The 20,496-nt window shown below is 50.5% G+C and overlaps 1 protein-coding gene across 3 annotated transcripts in view; it reads left to right on the forward strand.

Moving 5' to 3' along the window:
• The window catches only part of SCUBE2 (signal peptide, CUB domain and EGF like domain containing 2), a 67,846-nt gene that overhangs the window by 36,250 nt on the left and 11,100 nt on the right, over positions 1-20,496 (forward strand). For 2 of the 3 annotated variants that reach the window (XM_066583656.1, XM_066583657.1), the window contains exons 11-19: positions 2,512-2,634; positions 5,750-5,866; positions 8,298-8,369; positions 9,566-9,664; positions 11,055-11,195; positions 11,996-12,199; positions 15,525-15,689; positions 17,271-17,438; positions 18,452-18,613. In XM_066583656.1, coding sequence (XP_066439753.1) covers positions 2,512-2,634; positions 5,750-5,866; positions 8,298-8,369; positions 9,566-9,664; positions 11,055-11,195; positions 11,996-12,199; positions 15,525-15,689; positions 17,271-17,438; positions 18,452-18,613 — 1,251 coding nt within the window. The remainder of the gene's footprint in view (positions 1-2,511; positions 2,635-5,749; positions 5,867-8,297; positions 8,370-9,565; positions 9,665-11,054; positions 11,196-11,995; positions 12,200-15,524; positions 15,690-17,270; positions 17,439-18,451; positions 18,614-20,496) is intronic. The other variant, XM_066583658.1, reaches the window with a different exon arrangement.

Consider the following 20,496-nt stretch of genomic DNA (forward strand, 5'->3'; position numbering starts at 1 on the left):
GTCATTTCAGGCGACTTTGATCCGTAGTCGCGGCCGGGCTGCACACCAGGCTAATTAGAAGCCATTCTTGCAGAAATGCCCGACCTCATTAACACGTCCGGATTGCTTCCTACCAGCGGCGGGATGAGCGCGGCGGCGGCGGCGGCTCTGGGTAAACGTCTGCTATTTATTTCTGACTCCGGGGCGTTTGTTTGTCCAGTATGAGCTACACTGCGTTTATTATACTGGTGCGAGCTGCGGAGTCACTGGAGGGTGACACAGTATCTCCCCTCTGAGGTTCATTCCCTGCTATCCGCCCGTGTACACAAACACCGCTGTGATGTCACTGTCTGCAGCCGGGCATCACTAAATACGTAAAAATTATAGTGCATTTATATAGAAATGGCCTGCAGGTCTGTAGAGAGGTGAGTGATGTAATAGTCTGCAGGATATATCACTATGTATCGGGAGGTAAAGGAGATAGAGCATGTTCTGCAGATCTGTAGAGAGGTGGTGGAATAATCTGCAGGATATATCACTATGTATCGGGAGGTAGAGAGGACAGAGCGATGTTCTGCAGATCCCTGGAGGGTCAGTAGGGGAATGGTCTGCAGGATATAGCACTATCAGGAGGTAGAGAGGACAGAGCGATGTTCTGCAGATCTCTAGAGGTCAGTGGTGGAATAGTCTGCAGCATATATCACTATCAGGAGATAGAGAGGGCAGAGCGATGTTCTGCAGATCCCTGGAGGTCAGGGGTGTAATAGTCTGCAGGATATATCACTATGTATCAGGAGGTAGAGTGGACAGAGCGATGTTCAGATCTCTAGAGGTCAGGGGTGTAATAATCTGCAGGATATATCACTATCAGGAGGTAGAGAGGACAGAGCAATGTTCTGCAGATCTCTAGAGGTCAGGGGTGTAATAATCTGCAGGATATATCACTATCAGGAGGTAGAGAGGACAGAGCAATGTTCTGCAGATCTCTAGAGGTCAGGGGTGTAATAATCTGTAGGATATATCACTATCAGGAGATAAAGCAATGTTCTGCAGATCCCTGGAGGGTCAGTAGTGTAATAATCTGCAGGATATATCACTATCAGGAGGTAGAGAGGACAGAGCGATGTTCTGCAGATCTCTAGAGGTCAGTGGTGTAATAGTCAGCAGGATATATCACTATCAGGAGGTAGAGGAGATAGAGCGATGTTCTACAGATCTCTAGAGGTCAGTGGTGGAATAGTCTGCAGCATATATCACTACCAGTAGGTAGAGGGGATCAGATCTCTAGCTGAATGGGTTAAACCATGGGGCTCGCACCCTCTCAGCATTAAAGTGTCAGTGTGACCGCACTGTAGACTCTTGCGGTGCGGCGTCTAACCGCCGTGAAATCATAAAATGCCAAAAATACAGCCCCGTAACGCCAAGTGGTTCCTTGTGGTGCGAGAAACCTCACAGCAATTTATTCAGCCCTTATTGGCAGCCGGAAAGTTCTGGGGATGTGAAAATATTCCTTGTTGACAGAACGGTGTGGAGTGATGAGTGCGCCGCCGCCGGCGCTCAGGCCTAGCGAGGGCCCAAAATATTCAGCAAACTCACTCCAAAACACCGGTGTGGAAACCTGGCGCCCATTACCGGACAGACGTGACCCTGCATTTAAAGGGGAAGTTACATATTCTAGCCCGGCTATTGGAGCAGAGCTAACAGCAGCACAGAGGATGTCAGGAGGGGAGCAGGCTGATCCTGTGCAGGGTCACGGGCTGAGGGTTACATGGTGGAAGGAGCAGGACCCCCGCAGCACAGAGGATGTCAGGAGGGGAGTGTGCTGGCCCTGTGTTACATGGTGGAAGGACCCCCACAGCACAGAGGATGTCAGGAGGGGAGTGTGCTGGTCCTGTGTTACATGGTGGAAAAAGCAGGACCCCCACAGCACAGAGGATGTCAGGAGGGGAGTGTGCTGGTCCTGTGTTACATGGTGGAAGGACCGCTGCAGCACAGAGGATGTCAGGAGGGGCGTGTGCTGGTCCTGTGTAACATGGTGGAAGGAGCAGGATCCCCGCAGCACAGAGGATGTCAGGAGGGGAGGGTGCTGGTCCTGTGTTACATGGTAGAAGGACCCCCGCAGCACAGAGGATGTCAGGAGGGGCGTGTGCTGGTCCTGTGTAACATGGTGGAAGGAGCAGGACCCACACAGCACAGAGGATGTCAGGAGGGGAGGGTGCTGGTCCTGTGTTACATGGTGGAAGGACCACCGCAGCACAGAGGATGTCAGGAGGGGAGTGTGCTGGTCCTCTGTTACATGGTTGAAGGACCCCCGCAGCACAAAGGATGTCAGGAGGGGAGTGTGCTGGTCCTGTGTTAAATGGTGTAAGGAGCAGGACCCCCGCAGCGCAGAGGATGTCAGGAGGGAGTAGGCTGATTTTGTGGGTGGTAAAAAACTAATAATTGTATATTGGAAGGCAGATAGTCCACAGCAGCACAGAGTGTTTTATAAGAGTAATTTGCCAATCTAATGTTTTCATCCTTCTCTTTTAGACGTGAATGAATGTAGCATCAATAATGGCGGCTGTGAATACACATGTGTGAATACGCCAGGGGATTATTACTGCCAGTGTCCCCCGCGCTTCAAGTTACATTGGAACCGCAAGGACTGCATAGGTGAGACTCCACGGTAACCTTTGATGTATCAATTTGGGTAGAAATTCCATCGCCTTCATCCTCCGGGCTTGTCCTGTCTGTGTGATGTCATCGGCGGTTGTAATGGGAAATGATTTCCACACAAAAATACGTTATTCTTCATGTGTGTGACCTTCTCCTTCCGCCTCCCCTTCTCTTTCTGCCTTTCCTTCTCCTTCTCTTCTGCTTCCTCCTTCCCTTCTCCTTCCGCCTCCCCTTCTCCTCCCGCATTCCCTTCTCCTCCCGCTTCTCTCTCTCCTTGCGTCTCTCCTTTTCCTTCTGCCTTCCCTTCTCCTTCCGCCCCCCCCCCTTCTCCTCCTGCCTCCCCTTCTCCTCCTGCCTCCCCTTTTCCTCCCGCCTCCCCTTCTCCTTCCGCCTCCCCCTCCCCTTCTCCTTCCGCCTCCCCCTCCCCTTCTCCTTCCGCCTCCCCTTCTCCTTCCGCCTCCCCTTCTTCTCCCGCCTCTCTCTCTCCATCCGTCTCCCCTTCTTCTTCTGCCTTCCCTTCTCCTTCCGCCTTTCCTTCTCCTCATGCCTCCCCTTCTCCCCCCGCCTCCACTTCTCCTCCTGTCTCTCTCTCTCCTTCCGTTTCTCCTTCTGCCTTCCCTTCTCCTTTCCTTCTCCTTCCGCCTCCCCTTCTCCTTCCGCTTTCCCTTCTCCTTCCGCCTTTCCTTCTCCTTCCGCCTTTCCTTCTCCTTCCGCCTTTCCTTCCGCCTTCCCTTCTCCTTCCGCCTTCCCTTCTCCTCCTGCGTCTCTCTCTCCTTCTGCCTCCCCTTCTACTTCCACCTCCTCTTCTCCTCACACCTCCCCTTCTCCTCCTGCGTCTCTCTCTCCTTCTGCCTCCCCTTCTACTTCCACCTCCTCTTCTCCTCACGCCTCCCCTTCTCCTTCCGCTTCTCTCTCTCCTTCCATCTCCCTTTATCCTTCTGCCTTCCCTTCTCCTTCCGCCTTCCCTTCTCCTTCCGCCTCCCCTTCTCCTCCCGCCTCCCCTTCTCCTCCCTCCTCCTTTTCTCCTCCCTCCTCCTTTTCTCCTCCCGCCCCCTTTTCTCCTTTCGCCTTCCCTTCTCCTCCTGCCTCCCCTTCTCCTCCCGCCTCTCTCTCTCCTTCCCCCTCCCCTTCTCCTCCCGCCTCCCCTTCTCCCCCCGCCTTCCCTTCTCCTCCCTCCTCCCCTTCTCCCCCCGCCTCCCCTTCTCCTCCCGCCTCCCCTTCTCCTCCCGCATCCTTTTCTCCTCCCGCCTCCCCTTCTCCTCCCGCCTTCCCTTCTCCCCCTGCCTCCCCTTCTCCTCCCGCCTCCTTTTCTCCTCCCGCCTCCCCTTCTCTTCCCGCCTCCCCTTCTCTTCCCGCCTCCCCTTCTCTTCCCGCCTCCCCTTCTCCCTTTGCCTCCCCTTCTCCTCCCGCCTCCTTTTCTCCTCCCGCCTTCCCTTCTCCCCCTGCCTCCCCTTCTCCTCCCGCCTCCTTTTCTCCTCCCGCCTCCTTTTCTCCTCCCGCCTCCCCTTCCATAATTGCATTTATGTGCTAGTAATAGACTCTGCACGCTGCCCTTTATTAATACTCCCCTGTGCTCCATACTCTGCTTGCAGTGCATGCTGGGAGTCCCATCTACAGCTGTCATTCCATGAATGGCATATTTGAAGCCGCAGAACACGGTGTCAGCTTAGGATAAGTAGATGCATTGAATGGGTTAAAGGTCTGATGACCCACAAATATTTCGGCCAGCACATGGCTGATGTAAAATAGGCGTCTATAGAAAAAAATATGGATTGGCCTTAACCTCTAGCGCTGCATGGCCGCCATCCAGCGCAGATATCAACAAAGGCTTTATACATGCGGAATCAAGAGCTCCCCAAATAAAGCCTCGCAGCGCCCGCCCGGATCCGGAGCCGCTTCACTCCTGACCATTGTTTGTACTTTATGGCTGCCAATCAAAAATGTTGTTATTTACGAGCCCGGAATTTCCAGCTCCGCTGTATCATGTGACCTCCGGCCCTGACCGTGCAGAAACCATCGACCTCACACCCTTATTCATACTGACACATTGGGGGGTAAAGCCAAAACTGCGTTATGTATCCTACAGCCGATCCTAAGAGGTCAGTCTGATGGACGGAAGAGGAAGCGCTGATATAAAATAAGCTGCCCGTAGACTTTGGGCCCCCTGTAATGTGAGGACCAGGGGCCCCCTGTAATGTGAGGACCAGGGGCCCCTGTAATAGGAGGCTAGTGGCCCCCAGTAATGTGAGGACCAGGGGCCCCCTGTAATGTGAGGTCCAGGGGCCCCTGTAATGTGAGGCTAGTGGCCCCCAGTAATGTGAGGACCAGGGGCCCCTGTAATGTGAGGCTCGTGGCCCCCAGTAATGCGAGGACCAGGCGCCCTGTGTAATGTGAGGACCAGGGGCCCCCTGTAATGTGAGGACCAGGGGCCCCTGTAATGTGAGGACCAGGGGCCCCTGTAATGTGAGGACCAGGGACCCCATGTAATCTGAGGACCAGGGACCCCTGTAATGTGAGGACCAGGGACCCCATGTAATCTGAGGACCAGGGGCCCCTGTAATGTGAGGACCAGGGACCCCATGTAATCTGAGGACCAGGCACAGGCTCGTATTTTGTCATCTTTTGGGGGATTGCTTTTGGAAGGCGAAAATAAAACTAGAGGTAAATCTCTGGTCCTGAAGGGGTTAAGCCCCATCGATCTGCATTGCGGTATTCAGACGTGTTTTTCACGTGTGTTTTGCAGGCTTGCAGTGTGTCCTATATAGGTCCGCATTATGGGCCAAAATTACCCTTAAAGTCAATAAGAAAGCGTAAAATACAAGGCAGGAAAGAACTAGGGACCTTCTGGCACGTGTGAAAAACACAATAAATACATGCGCAAAAAAAATCGCAAGAAAGTCCAAATCCACCGCGAAGGTGCAGCTTTGGTCCATGAGAATGCCGTGTATTGCGCGGACTAACACTACATCCGCCCGTGTGAAGGATCCCTCAGGGTTGTCCTGCAGATTGTGTTACCCGGGTAGCACTTGCTCTCCAGCGTTAGGGCAGCGCCACGCTTGATGCCTCCGTGTCGCACCTCCCCTACTTGGATTTGTGCTTTTATCTTGCTCAGAGGTGGAGAGCTTCATGTCAGACTCTGCGCCCCAGAAGACCGTTCTGCAATGTATAAAGAATGGTGGAAGCGAGCGCTGCCTCATCAACTGCCAGTCGCACGTCTACAACGTTCCTGGTAAGTGCGAGCACCAAACATCTCAGCTGTCTGCACACCGGTCCTATGGGGGGGGGCTTTAAATACTGGCCGCCATATAAACCATTCACGAACCGTACCTTACACTGTGTGTCTGAGAGTTAGAGGCATGAGATGGTATTGGCTCCAGCTGCTCATGTGATGCTGTGCTGATCATGGGATTGGTGAAGCCCAATAGATTGGTGGGGGGCCAACCACTGGGACCAAGAACATCCTCGCTGCAGTCCCCCCAGTGAGCAGGAGAAGGAATGAAGCCCAAGTTGCGCTTGCACAGTGATACTCCATTCATTTTCAGTGGGACTGCTGGACATAGCGGAGCACAAAGTGCTCGATTATACCGTCAGCCCATCAATGGGAGTCCCAGTGGTAGGACCCCCACCCATCTATCAGTTTTCACCCATCCAGTGAAATGGTGAAAACTTGAAAAACCGTCTTGTAACCTTTCATTAACACGACTATTTGACACCCAGGGTTTCATCTTCACGCATAAACCTTTGACACAGTGCCTTTTCCCTGACACCTCTTTCAGGGTGCGCATCAAGGTTAGCCCTCGGTGTCTTTCTTCAGCCCGCTCACGCTCAGTGGCGTACCCCGCAGACCTGCTCCTCAGTCAGCCCCTGTTCACACAGCTTCTGTTTCTTCTCCAGTTTGGACACAATCTGCCGTTGGTGACGCAGCTCCACAGTAACATCTTCTAATTCCTGCCGTAGACTCGTTTAACTTCTCCAGTTTATCACAAGCAGCTGATTTTTCTTCATACCGTTGATTTGTAGCTTCTAATTCTCTTTGAATTTCTCTCTTCTGTTCTTCAACAGACTCCAAGGATGCAATCTTCTTCTCCATTTTCTTTGTCATATCTGCAGCTATATCCTGAAGTGTTGCAGTTTAACTACTTGAGGAACACATCTCTCTCATCTCCCACTCTCTCCAGGTCTGCACTAAGGCCAAGCCTCTGCCACGTTTCTTCTCGCTCCAGCTTCTCAAACTCTTCACTCTGAGCTTCCACCTGCCGTCTGTTCACCTTCTCAGACCACTCTGCCTGGACCCTGTCACCTTCAGGGATCTTTACTTGTAGCTTGTCTTTCAATAGGACCTTCACCTCCTAGATCAGTCCAGTACAAATTACTTTCCAAAGCCTGTTTGGCCATTTCCAAGGTTTCTTTCACCTTCTCAGTTTGCTTTAGCGTTCAGTCAGCTTCTGGATCTGGGTTTCATATACTTCAGCTTACTCATCCAAGCTTTTCCTAAACTTGGTCACCTCTTGCTCATGGAGTGCTTCCTGGGCTTCAATGAAGTCCAGTGTATCTTCCAAGACTTCTGTTTGTTTCTCTGCCCGACTGCAAGCAGCTTTCTCTGTCTCCAGGTTTTCTTTGAGCTGACATATCTGAGACTCCAGCTCACCATTTTTCTTTGCCAACTGCATTTTCAACTCTGCAATTTGATTATGCAAATCTGTAGACTCCCCTTCTGACCTGCAATGCATCATCTCTAATTCTTGGTCTCTGCATTTTCTTAAAGTTCTGTTCACACTGCGTAGCTTGCGCTTCCAGAAACAACCTGTGATCGGCTTTAGCTAATCTTCTGAGGCGCTCACTGTCCTTTAAGACAATCGTACCGTGTGATTTCAACTGAGCGGCTTTTTTGGAGCATTCTAACTTTCACTTTGGAGTCTCTCTGTTTCCTCTTCTATCAGTAACCTTTGCCTCACCAGAGCATCTATGACAGCACGCATTGTGACAGGTTCCTCCTGAACTCTGGGCAACTGTTCACTTTCTTTCTCAACTTGGACATCAGGGTCTGCACTGACTACATCTTCTATCTTACTAGAAGCAGTCTTCTTTCTCTTTTTCTTCTTAGCAGTTTTACTATCTGTAGTCCCAACTGATATTTGGTTGCTACTAGCAACTACTTCAGTTTCACAGGAAACTACACTGGTAATATCTCTCTCTAGTTTGCCTTCACTTTTAGTACTACATGCATTCGTTTCATTATTTCTCCCCTCTACCACTAGGGGCACATTTGAGCTAACTCCCACATGGGTGGTGGCTGAACTCCCCGTAACAGCCTGTTCACACTCTGCCATCATCTGTGTAGATTGGAGAATACTTCTACAAGTTCTAGACATTTCACAGACAAAACCAAACATTCCACAATCCTTCTTACATGAGATTTATGCGTCAATAGAAAATGTTTTGAGTATCACATTTTAGCCCTACAGTTTTTTAGACGTGTCTTCATTAGATGTTACTGCGCTGTTTTCAATGGGCCATCCTGCAAGGAAAACCTGTCATGCAACATTTTAATTACATTTATGTCAGTGCACTCTCCCGATACGGTGCTGAGGGTTTTTGACAGGGTGTACATGATGTCTATTATGAGATGTAGATGAATATACCGTTTATCTTCTCATCAGGTCTGCAGGATTCTTACACGGTTATCTGTGGCAAAGCCAAATACCCGAGGAGCAATGAGACGCTGAGTTCAGGTAACGGCGCCCTGTCGTTGGGTCATCGCCCCTGTATGTACCTGTTACATGTTATAATTCTATGGATTGTGTGATACTGATTTACATGACTCCGCCCACCAAAAACAAACCTTTAAAGGGACTGTACCAGCTCTATATTGTTTTAGTAATTAGAACTAGAGATGAGCGAACGTACTCGTTACGAGCACTTGCGCACCCGAGTACCGCCATTTTCGAGTACTTCAGTACTCGCGCGCAAAGATTCGGGGGGCGGCGTGGCGGCACGGGGGGTAGCAGTGGGGAGTGGGGGGGAGAGGGAGAGAGAGAGGGCTCCCCCCTGTTCCCCGCTGCTACCCCCCGCACCGCCACTCCTCTCCCCGCCCCCCGGCGCCCCCCGAATCTTTGCGCGCGAGTACTGAAGTACTCGAAAATGGTGGTACTCGGGTGCGTAAGTACTCGTAACGAGTACGTTCGCTCATCTCTAATTAGAACCATATTGTGACACATTTTCATTTTTTCTAATGTGTTTCTAATCTCTGATTATAGAACTTTTATTCTGTTGTCTGTAGATGACTATGCGGGCGGCCATCTTGCCTGAGCTGCAGTTAACAGCATTTACAGAGATGCTTTACAGCAGCCTCATAGTCCATAGACATAATGGACAGGAGAGGATCATTGACATCTATGGGAATGTGTTGGCGTCATGCTCTGTGACCTGTGCAGTGAGGGGGAGGAGGTGAGCTGTGACATCACCTATTGTGAATGGAGGATCCTGTGTTATTTTATCTATAGGTGCCTCCTCTCAATGTTATTCTGCCTGTGCTGATAATGAGATGATGGCAGAACAGCAAGTATCAGACTATTAGGCTTAGTGGTCAGTGTACAGGGAGGGGAGGAGGTGAGCTTTGACATTAGACTATTAGGCTTAGTGGTCAGTATAAAGGCTGGAAAAGAGAAGATAGAGGAGGTTATAAACCACTTCTGTCATCTCCGTGGGGTCCGGCAACCGACCGGCTCCTGGTGGATTGCACCCGCTTTAAACCTGCGCCGTACAATCCAGTCTGATCACCGTACAGAATGTCTGGGGGGCCGCATGGAATTGTGGAATCTAGCTGTTTGTCTGCCTCTGCCCTCCAGTGGACATTGTGAGGTACGCGGTACGGTGCGAGTGGAGTCACAGCGGTACTGCGCACTTATTTGCTGCTCGTTCCCCTCAGACACGGTGAAAGCGAGCGTCACGTTCAAGCTGAATGACGGCATGTGCCGAGTGAAGCGGACGGAGCTGCACCAGGGCCTCGCAACGCACAAGCTGGCAGGTAGGAACTCGCTTTATCAGCTGAACCCTGTTGTCTGCACATCATCAACGCCGCAATGTGAGCAGCTCAGCGGTTGGTGAGCAGGAAAGCTGGGGGATACATACTACCGTCAGTACAGTCCCCACAGGGCGGACAGCTGCAGCTGGGTGTCGGTATATAGTCATCTGTCCCCACCTTCCGGCCTCTGACTTCCACCATCGCCCCCATTTGCAGTGTTGTCATGAATGATGAAACCATAAGAGGAGGGGCTGATATGACATACATGATGTCTCTGGAGGTTATATCAGTACTGGAGCGTTAAAAGAGGAGCAGCTGATATCACATATATGATGTCTGGGGGTTATATCAGTACTGAAGTGTTATAAGAGAGAGGCTGATATCACATACATGATGTCTCTGGGGGTTATATCAGTACTGGAGCGTTATAAGAGGAGGGGCTGATATCACATATATGATGTATCTGGAGGTTATATCACTACTGGAGCGTTATAAGAGGAGGGGCTGATATCACATATATGATGTCTGGGGGTTATATCAGTACTGGAGCATTATAAGTGGAGCAGCTGATATCACATATATGATGTCTCTGGAGGTTATATCAGTACTGGAGTGTTATAAGAGGAGCAGCTGATATCACATATATGATGTCTCTGGGGGTTACATCAGTACTGGAGCGTTATAAGAGGAGGGGCTGATATCACATATATGATGTATCTGAAGGTTCTATCACTACTGGAGCGTTATAAGAGGAGGGGCTGATATCACATATATGATGTCTCTGGAGGTTATATCAGTACTGGAGTGTTATAATATGAACAGCTGATAAGTGGAGCAGCTGATATCAGTCGTACATATAATCTCCAGAGACATCATATATGTGATATCAGCCGCTCAGCTTATAACGCTCCAGTGCTGATATAAGCCCCAGAGACATCATATATGTGATATCTGCCCCTCCTCTTATAACTCTCCAGTACTGATATAACCTCCAGAGACATCATATATGGGACTGATATCAGCCGCTCCTCTTATAACGCTCCAGCACTCTTAGAGTTACTGGCCCTGTTCTGGGAGGCATCTGGTGTTTCTGTATATACACGGGTGATGTAATACACCGGATAATATTTTAATGACACGGTGCTGTAATAATTGTTATACGGTACACGTAACCGCACGCTTTCTAGGATGGAAATCAGACATTAAATCACATCAATGAGCGGAATCTGAGACGGTAAACATATATTTCTGGGCGGCCGGAGACAGCGGCGTCTGTAATAAGCGGGGTGTTAGGCGGTTACATTGTATCCGTCTCCTTTTATCTTGGAGACACTGTCATTACTGTGGACTCACCGCGGCTGCCGCTTCTCTTTCATCTCTTCTTTCCGCACAGAGAGACAATCCCACGTCTACGAGAACCTTTCCTTCGTCAACATAACCTGCAAGAGACGGCCGAGCGGACGCAAGACATCTGCCAAAGAGACTCTGGTGACCGCTCACCTGGAGCTGGATGTAAACCAGAGGGAGGTGACAGGTTGGTGGCAGTTGTCATGCTGCGCTTTTACTTTCCCAACTCCAATAGGACATAGGTTTCGGTACCAATGGTAACATCTCCGTTCCCCTAGGCCGCTCTCACCGTGATTACTATGGCGTTCTGAACTCCGCGGTAATCATGGTATGACGCTCCACTTCTGGCGCAGCGCTTTTCTAGCACTGCCTGCCCTATTTTATCGCGATTACTGCACCTCATCACCCATCACAATGATGGGTGCACTAAAAACCGCTGTCGGACGGGGTAAAAATGCTGCTTTTTGCCAACCTTGTGTGTGACAGCAGCCGTACTACCAAATCGCCAAAACATGAAGCACAAGGGAGAAGGTGAAAATATGTATTAGTATTGAAATGGGACTTAAAAATAGAACCTTACAATCTGTGGCATTTACCAAAAATCATCAATATTATCCTAATCAAGTCATAAATGACCACAACTATGATACATTGCCATACAAGAAAAAGGGACGGTCGGAGCACTTCCTGCGTTGTGCCGGCAATGTAATGGGTGTTCATGACATTGGTAAAAGGGAAGGATAAGCAGCCGGCGCGCCCGCTGTCCCTTGTATGTCCTACCATTGAAGGAGTCTGTGGAGCGATCGCCCTGAGAAGGGCGGCTCCACCATGTCCCTACTCTGGGCACCCTATTACAAACCTATCACAATTATCTCCTGTTTGTAAATATGGCGTGTGACGTTTCTCAGCGCTAGGCCCGGTGATGTAACGACTCTTTGTAGCATCCGTATTTATGCAACGCCCTTCTACTGTTATTGCCTCTTCCAGAGACCTGCAGTCTCAGCTGTGTGCGTGGGAAAGCAGAAAAAAGGCTACGCAAGACGATCAGGACCCTGCGGAAAGCCATCGGCAAGGACCACTTTCACGTCCGACTATCTGGAAAGGATTTTGAGGTCTCTAAAAAAACGCCGCGATCGCCAGAAAACCCGGAGATGTGCGGGACAGGACAAATGCGCGTGGACAATCGATGCAGTAAGCTCCTCCCCTCTATGGAATATTCACACAAGCAATTTTTTTTTCCTTCCGATTTTCTGCCCACAAAAATCGGACCATTTGGATGGAAATAAAAGCGATCGTCATTCGCAGTCGTAGAAAAAATAAATCTTGCAGCAGGTCCTATGTAGTTTGGACTTGTAGATGGAAATTGCCCTCTCTAGTCTATGGGTGCGTTTAAAAAAAACGGATTGCATTCGCATGATACAAGCGCGATCCGTTTTTAATGCATATAACCCTAAGGGCCATAAAAAATAATGAGAACCAGGAAGTGCAGAGCTTTCATCTTTTTTATACTTTTTTTTTTTGCGCATGAAAACCAGATGGAAGTCGTGCGCAGAAAAAACACGCATGAAAAATCGGACTGATGTTTACAGACTGAAAAAAAAATCGCCTGTGTGAGTCTATGCGGACAAATGTCCATAATCGCCATTATTCGTGTGCTGTATCAGAATGCGCATTTTTCGGAACATTGCGGGGAAGGTACCATTTTCCATAAGGCATAGTCACCGGGAGGCTTTTGGGGGTCATTCACTGTTACGTTGGACAGATACTACAGCTGTATTGTACACGGTACAAGTCAGAGTGCGCGACCCATTCAATGGCGGATCGTAGCGCAGGATTGTAAATAACCCTTGTAATCCCCCTATTGTCAGCAGCATTCTGCCACAGCGGCCCCGGCGTGTAAACATTCGCAGGCCCCTCGCACGAGGCGACGCTCATTGGATGTGACAGGCCTTCTGCAGGCTCTTTGTTCCTGAGAGGTAATTACACGCTGAGCGTGCAGCGCAGATTCCGTAATCCACCAAGGATTTCAGCCCTCCTTGAGATAACATCTGACCCTCGTCCCTAACACCTTGTAAGTCGCGGTCGTTTATCATCCGCCCGCCTGACACATAAATGGGACTTAAAGAAAATGTCCTCACAAACCGCCGACAACTTCAAGTTAAGTAAATAGGCAGATCGTATCAAGGTGAAGTCCGTCTAGCAGCGCGTTTCAGTCTGGCTGTATTCATCAGCACTTCTGGGAATGCGTAGGCCGATGCCACCAAAGTGACAGTGTGCCGATCGCCATATACTGCACTCCTCTCATATATCCTGCCCGTGCGTCAGATACAGGGATCATATAGCATGCACGTCCACTCTGGTCTTGATGCGGGACGTTGCTGAATAAAATACCAGACCAGCAGTGAAAACTGACACCCAGGCAGATCAATAGGAGTGCGGAAGAAGGGAGTATAAATTTATATGCCATTCACGGTCACAACCTCGATGGGTGCCGTCACAGGACTGGTGGGTCGGGGTCTTTTTCCTTTGTAGTATAAAAATTATAGTGAATATAAAAAAGGAGTATTTCAACGAATTATCATCTTAAAGTGGTTGTCCAGGGTTAGTAAAACATGTCTGGTTTTCTCCAAACACAGCACCACTCTTGTCCATGGGTTGTATCTGGTATTGCAGCTTAGTTCCCACTGTAGCAGAGCTGCAATACCACACACAACCCACGGACGAGTGTGGCGCTGTGTTTGGAGGAAAGCAGACATGTTTTTTTAACTCTGGACAACGCCTTTAATATTCGTGGAAAGAGGCTCCCATCAGTTGTAATGCTTTATAGTGAGTTATAGAACAGCGCCCCCAGTGGTTACCATGTGATCTTCACTGAATGGCGCCTTCATTACAGCCCCCGGCCCCCTCATAATTGGTGCTTCCCTGGATGGAGCCGGAGTCTCACTGCCAACCGCGGGGGGTGTCTCGTGTAAGAGAGTATGTGTGGAGAGTATACAGAGAATGGAGTGACCAGGGAAAACATCCATCGAAAGGGGATCCTGCGGACAGAAACAACTCCTCACTGAAAGGGGTCGGAGGAGGATGTCAGGAATCGTTCTGACCAACAGGCTGCACAGTCAGCTGAATACAACGCTGGAGCTCCAACTAACGTGTCCGAACGCACAACTCGCCGTTCCTCCGCACGGATGGGATAACAGCGGGCGGCCAGTTCCAGCGCCATTGTGTCTAAGAGGAACAGAAAGACTCCAGCGGGCAAAAGAGCGCAAAACTTGTATCACTGAGCAGCGGAGAAACATCTCCTGGTCAGATGGATGCAGATTTCTGCAGTACGATCAGAGGAATTAAGATTTAATTCTTTGGACAAAACCCGTCAGCGGAGCCAATGAACTGTGCAAATGATGTAGCGATGCGAGGATTGGATCTGCGGTGACAGTTTGGGGGCGGCTGTGCCCCCGACGCCCGCTTCACATTGAACAGGTTTTTGTGGCAGGAGATACTTAAAGGACACAAAGTGTGAATGGAGGTGAGGAGCTTTTAAAGGTCTTTGTGGCCACTAATCTGGAGCGCCCCCTGCAGGGCCCTGCTTTACATCACAAAAACCCCAGAGTATTAAAAACCAGCTGTTTGGAGACCCCCAAATGGGCTCTTAATGGTCAGTGGAGACTCACAAAAGACCCCGCTATGAAGTTGAAGTCTGTCGAAGCCAATCGCCCCCATTGTCCGCGGCCGAAGACGACGGGGATTTGAATTCTTGATTCTTTAATACTCAGCGGGAGTCTGAAGTGCGGCGGAGGCCGCTGTGAGCAAATCATATCGCCATATGCACAGCCAGACCTTAAGGTCAAGAGCGGCGTCCGGCCCTCCGCCAGTTGCATAATTCCTGCCCCCCCCAGCATTGTTTATAGAGCGGCATTAGTGAAATAAACCCTATACTCGGATTTCACAAGGCCTTACGGGAATCCCGACACTTAAGTCAGAACGCCCGAGTCCTGACAGCCGAGGCGGATATGCCGGAGGAACAGCGGTCCAGCTACAGACGGTTTACATCTGGTCCGTGGGGCCAAGCTATATACCATATCAAATATGGCTGAATATGCAGATGTAGCAGAGCTGACTAGTACATGGGGATAGGGGATGTGACCTGCAGCCCCACAGATAACATAGTGATAACCCCACCAGGACAGATAATGCATAGTGTTCCATCTGTGTGTCGGTCTTTACTGCTCTTCTGGTATTGTGTTCATACGTACGTCTCCCAGATAGGACAGTACTCCAGAGCTGCATTCACAGTGAGTAAATCGGTGGACATTCCGGCCCTCCAACAGCTGAGCTCGAGGCGCTGAGGTCTTGATCGGAAGCTCTTGGAGTTCCCTTTAATGTCTCCTGATGAGGACTTTTTGTCGCTGACTGCGGGGAGAAGATTGAATTTGACTTTGTCTGCCTGTTTTTCACGCGGTCGGCGCTCGCCCCACTCCGGCCCCCATTAACCAGCGCAGTTCTCTTCTCTTTCTGTCAGCTAGCTGCCGTGCTGGAGCGTACTACGACGAGGACAAGGAGCAGTGCGTCTTATGTCCACACGGAACGTATCAGAGTGAGGAAGGGCAGATAACGTGTGAGATCTGCCCCGACAGCCGAGACAGCCCAAAGCAAGGCGGCGCTCGAGACGTATCTGAGTGTGGAGGTAACAGAGGCGCGGGCCGGGAGACTGGGCAGCAGAGGAGAAGGGAAAGCTCCAGCACTTTATGGGTTAACTCTCCGTAGACTAATCACTTTTCTTGTATTGACCTTTATGATATCTTATACTCCAATCACATCCAGAGCTGCAGGGATCACAAGGGGCATACATAGACCTAATGGGGCCCTGAAGCAAGACTCAGAATTGTCCTCCCCTCGGGCCCCTGCTGCGCTCCAAAATTTTATACATATATATGTATAATTCTTTTTTTTTTTCTAGAAAACAACTTGGTTATGCAGCCCCCTCCGTGTCCCCACTTTGTGATGGTGCCCCATCTGTGGCCCTACTTATATTGCCCCTCTGTGCCCTCTCTATGGCGCCGCTGTGTTAAAGTGCTCTGCCTGTGAACCCCACTGATAGTGCCCCCTCTGTGGCCCCACTTTGGTATATTGCCCCATCTGTGGCCCCGCTGTGTTATATTGCCCTATCTGTGGCCCTGGTTAGTTATGGTGCCCCCTCTATGGCCCCGCTGTGTTACAGTACTCTGCCTGCGGCCCCGCTTATAGTGCCCCCTCTGTGGCCCCGCTGTGTTATAGTACTCTGCCTGCGGCCCCGCTTATAGTGCCCCCTCTGTGGCCCCGCTGTGTTATAGTACTCTGCCTGCGGCCCCGCTTATAGTGCCCCCTCTGTGGCCCCGCTGTGTTATAGTACTCTGCCTGCGGCCCCGCTTATAGTGCCCCCTCTGTGGCCCCGCTGTGTTATAGTACTCTGCCTGCGGCCCCGCTTATAGTGCCCCCTCTGTGGCCCCGCTGTGTTACAGTACTCTGTCTGCGGCCCCGCTTATAGTGCCCCCTCTGTGGCCCCGCTGTGTTATAGTACTCTGCCTGCGGCCCCGCTTATAGTGCCCCCTCTGTGGCCCCGCTGTGTTATAGTACTCTGCCTGCGGCCCCGCTTATAGTGCCCCCTCTGTGGCCCCGCTGTGTTATAGTACTCTGCCTGCGGCCCTGCTTATAGTGCCCCCTCTGTGGCCCTGCATTGTTAGTGTCCCCCAACACTGGTTCTCCGCTACGGTCCATCGGGCTGAATCAGTAGTAAATCAATATTCCTCACTCACAGGACGGTCGGACGCGGAGCTTTGCGCATCCCATAGTCTGACTCCTCCCCCTGTCTCCGGCTCTCAGCGCAGGGCGTATAGGGGGAGGAGTCAGACTATGCAGTGTACGGCATCTGGCACTGCTGGGCGGACTGCAGTGGTGGCAGGACTGCCCCGCTGCATCTGGCCGTTACGCCTCACATCAGCCAGGGGTTTTATGTATTTTATTGGATTCCTGTTTTTGCTTCCTTGTTTCCTGTAAACGGCGACAATGTGATCCTCGTTCACCGCTGCGCCAATCAGCGGGAAATGTTCTAGGCTGCCCCCAACTGTAAGAGACGACTAGCAGGGCTGTAGTGAGAGATGATGGAACGGCGCCATCTAGTGGTATTGCAGGAGCACATTTTGAAAACCCGTGTGCAGTGAAGTCTACTCCATCTGTGTAAAGCGGGGATGTCCATAATGATGCCACCGTGTCTCTTCCTGTCATTCAGGCCTGTGCCCGCCGGGTGAATCCTCCTCAGATGGTTTTCGGCCCTGTGTTCCATGTCCACTCGGGATGTACCAGCCGGAATCTGGGCGCACGTCTTGTTTCTCCTGCGGTGGAGGATTGGCAACTAAACAGAGTGGAGCCTCATCTTTCCATGACTGCGAGACTAAAGGTGAGTCAAGTAAAGCTGTGAAGGAGGTGAAGGAGTCTGGGAAGGAAAGCGTTAAATGCAGAGTTTTAATGGTTTAATTTCCAAGCTTCAAAGCTGAAATCTCACAGCATTCCCTGCTTGTTCAGGTTCTGTGCAGTCATCGGAAGTAGGGGTTGTGCAAAGCTTCCAATAGTAACCAGCAGAACAGTGAGTGCAGCTCTGGAGTATAATACAGGCTGTAACTCAGGATCAGTACAGGATAAGTAATGTATGTACACAGTGACTCCTGCAGCAGAATAGTGAGTGCAGCTCCGGAGTATAATACAGGATGTAACTCAGGATCAGTACAGGATAAGTAATGCATGTACACAGTGACTCCACCAGCAGAATAGTGAGTGCAGCTCCGGAGTATAATGCAGGATGTAACTCAGGCTCAGTACGGGATAAGTAATGTATGTACACAGTGACTCCACCAGCAGAATAGTGAGTGCAGCTCTGGGGTATAATACAGGATGTAACTCAGGATCAGTACAGGACAAGTAATGCATGTACACAGTGACTCCACCAGCAGAATAGTGAGTGCAGCTCCGGAGTATAATGCAGGATGTAACTCAGGCTCAGTACGGGATAAGTAATGTATGTACACAGTGACTCCACCAGCAGAATAGTGAGTGCAGCTCCGGAGTATAATGCAGGATGTAACTCAGGCTCAGTACGGGATAAGTAATGTATGTACACAGTGACTCCACCAGCAGAATAGTGAGTGCAGCTCTGGGGTATAATACAGGCTGTAACTCAGGATCAGTACGGGATAAGTAATGTATGTACACAGTGACTCCACCAGCAGAATAGTGAGTGCAGCTCTGGAGTATAATACAGGATGTAACTCAGGATCAGTACAGGATAAGTAATGTATGCACACAGTGACTCCAGCAGCAGAATAGTGAGTGCAGCTCTGGAGTGACGGTGGTTATTTCTCCATGCTGTGGGGTGTTATTAATCCGGCTCCCGTATCTCCCTATTGGTCTCTACAGTGCAGTGCTCTCCCGGACATTCGTACAACACGACGACACATAGATGCATCCGCTGCCCAGTGGGAACCTATCAGCCTGAGTTTGGTCAGAACTATTGTATTTCCTGCCCGGTGAACACCAGCACGGATTTTGATGGCTCCACGAACATCACCCAGTGTAAAAGTGAGTGACATCAGCAGTAAGGAGGATCCGGCGTTCACCACGTAGTAAAAACGAGGATGGTCCAAGGGTAAAGTCGCCTCTCGATGGTGGACTGTAGGCCCCTCGCCACCTCCTTCCATAATGAGTCTAGTGGCCATATTTACAGGGGTTTGATGTTGGGTAAGTACACCATATCATTGTCAGCGGGGGAGGGGTTACTTCCCTCACTAGAAGCAGCAGTGGAGAATTAGTCAGCGACTGGGGACGACTCCAGTGTGCAGCATGTTGTATATCTTCAGGCTGCGAGTGACGGGTTAAGCACCCTGATGGCAGGCAGCTGTGATATTTGGCACCACGTACACCGAGCGCCCGCTGCCTTCCATTACTTTCTAAAAACGTGGCGTGATGATGGCGGTTTATTATTCTGGAGGATTCTGAGCTCCGGCCCCCACGCGTCCTCGCCGTCGCTCCCGGCACTTTGGCAGCTGGAAGGTTTATACTACAGAGACTTAAGTAAATCCGTATTGATACAATGTAAATCCCGTGTAGTGCGATACAATGTTACCGTAGATCACCGAATCGCCTGCGACACCACATCACGTGGAACCGGCCGAAGTCACTACCACCCCGACACTGGTCAACATGTCCTCAATATCCGAACCTCTGATCACCCCCGGTCACCCTGCACAGTGTGCCAGCCGTTGCCCCGCACGAGGGTCTCTGTGCCAGCTGTACTCCGCACAAGGGCCTCGGTGCCAGCCGTTACCCCGCACGAGGGCCTCGGTGACAGCCGTTGCCCCGCACGAGGGCCTCTGTGCCAGCCGTTGCCCCGCACGAGGGCCTCTGTGCCAGCCGTTGCCCCGCACGAGGGCCTCGGTGCCAGTCACAGTCTTAAAGCCTAATCATTGTGTTATGAAAGTTCTCCACTCTTTAATATACTTTTGACTTAATTCTTCACCAAGATCTCTACTTGCTGTCAGTGAATGGGTACATTTGTGTTTATACAGACCTAACGCGTCTAACTTCTGAGGGTTTGTTACACTGTGATCATCCTTTGTGCCCTCACAGACATGGCTTTATCTTTTATCTAATATATATAATCAAACTACTAACGACCACTTGACTGTGAGTATGTATGTTTGTGTGTGGGTGCTTCTCATGCTCCGCCCCTGGTGACACCATCGCTCCGCCCCTGGTGACATCATTGAAGGTCCTACAACATATATAAAACACAGAGTCTGACCAACAGAAGAACAACACGGTTGGGGCTCTTGGAAGAGGAGGATAAAAATAACAAAATGAGAATACAACTAAGCCATTACTATCTCAGACACAACTCAGCAGTCCTGACAGGAGACACTGACCTACCGCCACCACAGAGATCCGGTGGGCTGAAGGACCTGCGGTGATGTCACAGCTGTGGGAGGAGCCATTGTGCAGTTTGGTAGAAAGTACTGTATACTGGATAAGCCGACAGCAGCCACCAGGACCTGTGATGACATCATGGTCATGTGATCACCTGTGTGAGTGGAGTCAGGGATCACATGACCAGGGCTGATCACTGTATCCGGCAGTCTGCTGAGCTGGTGATGTCTAGAAATCAGCATGGATGTACTACAGCTGTGTGTGTGATGTGTGGGGATCATAATGCATGTACCATGTAGCAGAGCTGTGTGGCGCATTGCATCACCAGAAACACTGGTACTATAATTTCCTAATAATTACTAGTGTATGTATGTGTGTGCCTTAGCAGGTCCTGTTCAATTTTTAACAGCATTACTGCCACCATGTGGTTTGATGACAACATGACACGCTAAGGCATTTATATACATGGACTAATAGGGGGGTGGGGCTGAGAAAGAATGATGCCACGCCACCTATTCACCAGTGGAGTGGAGGGCGGC

The sequence above is a fragment of the Eleutherodactylus coqui genome, chromosome 11, assembly GCF_035609145.1.
Source record: "Eleutherodactylus coqui strain aEleCoq1 chromosome 11, aEleCoq1.hap1, whole genome shotgun sequence".
Taxonomy (NCBI): Eukaryota; Metazoa; Chordata; class Amphibia; order Anura; family Eleutherodactylidae; genus Eleutherodactylus; species Eleutherodactylus coqui.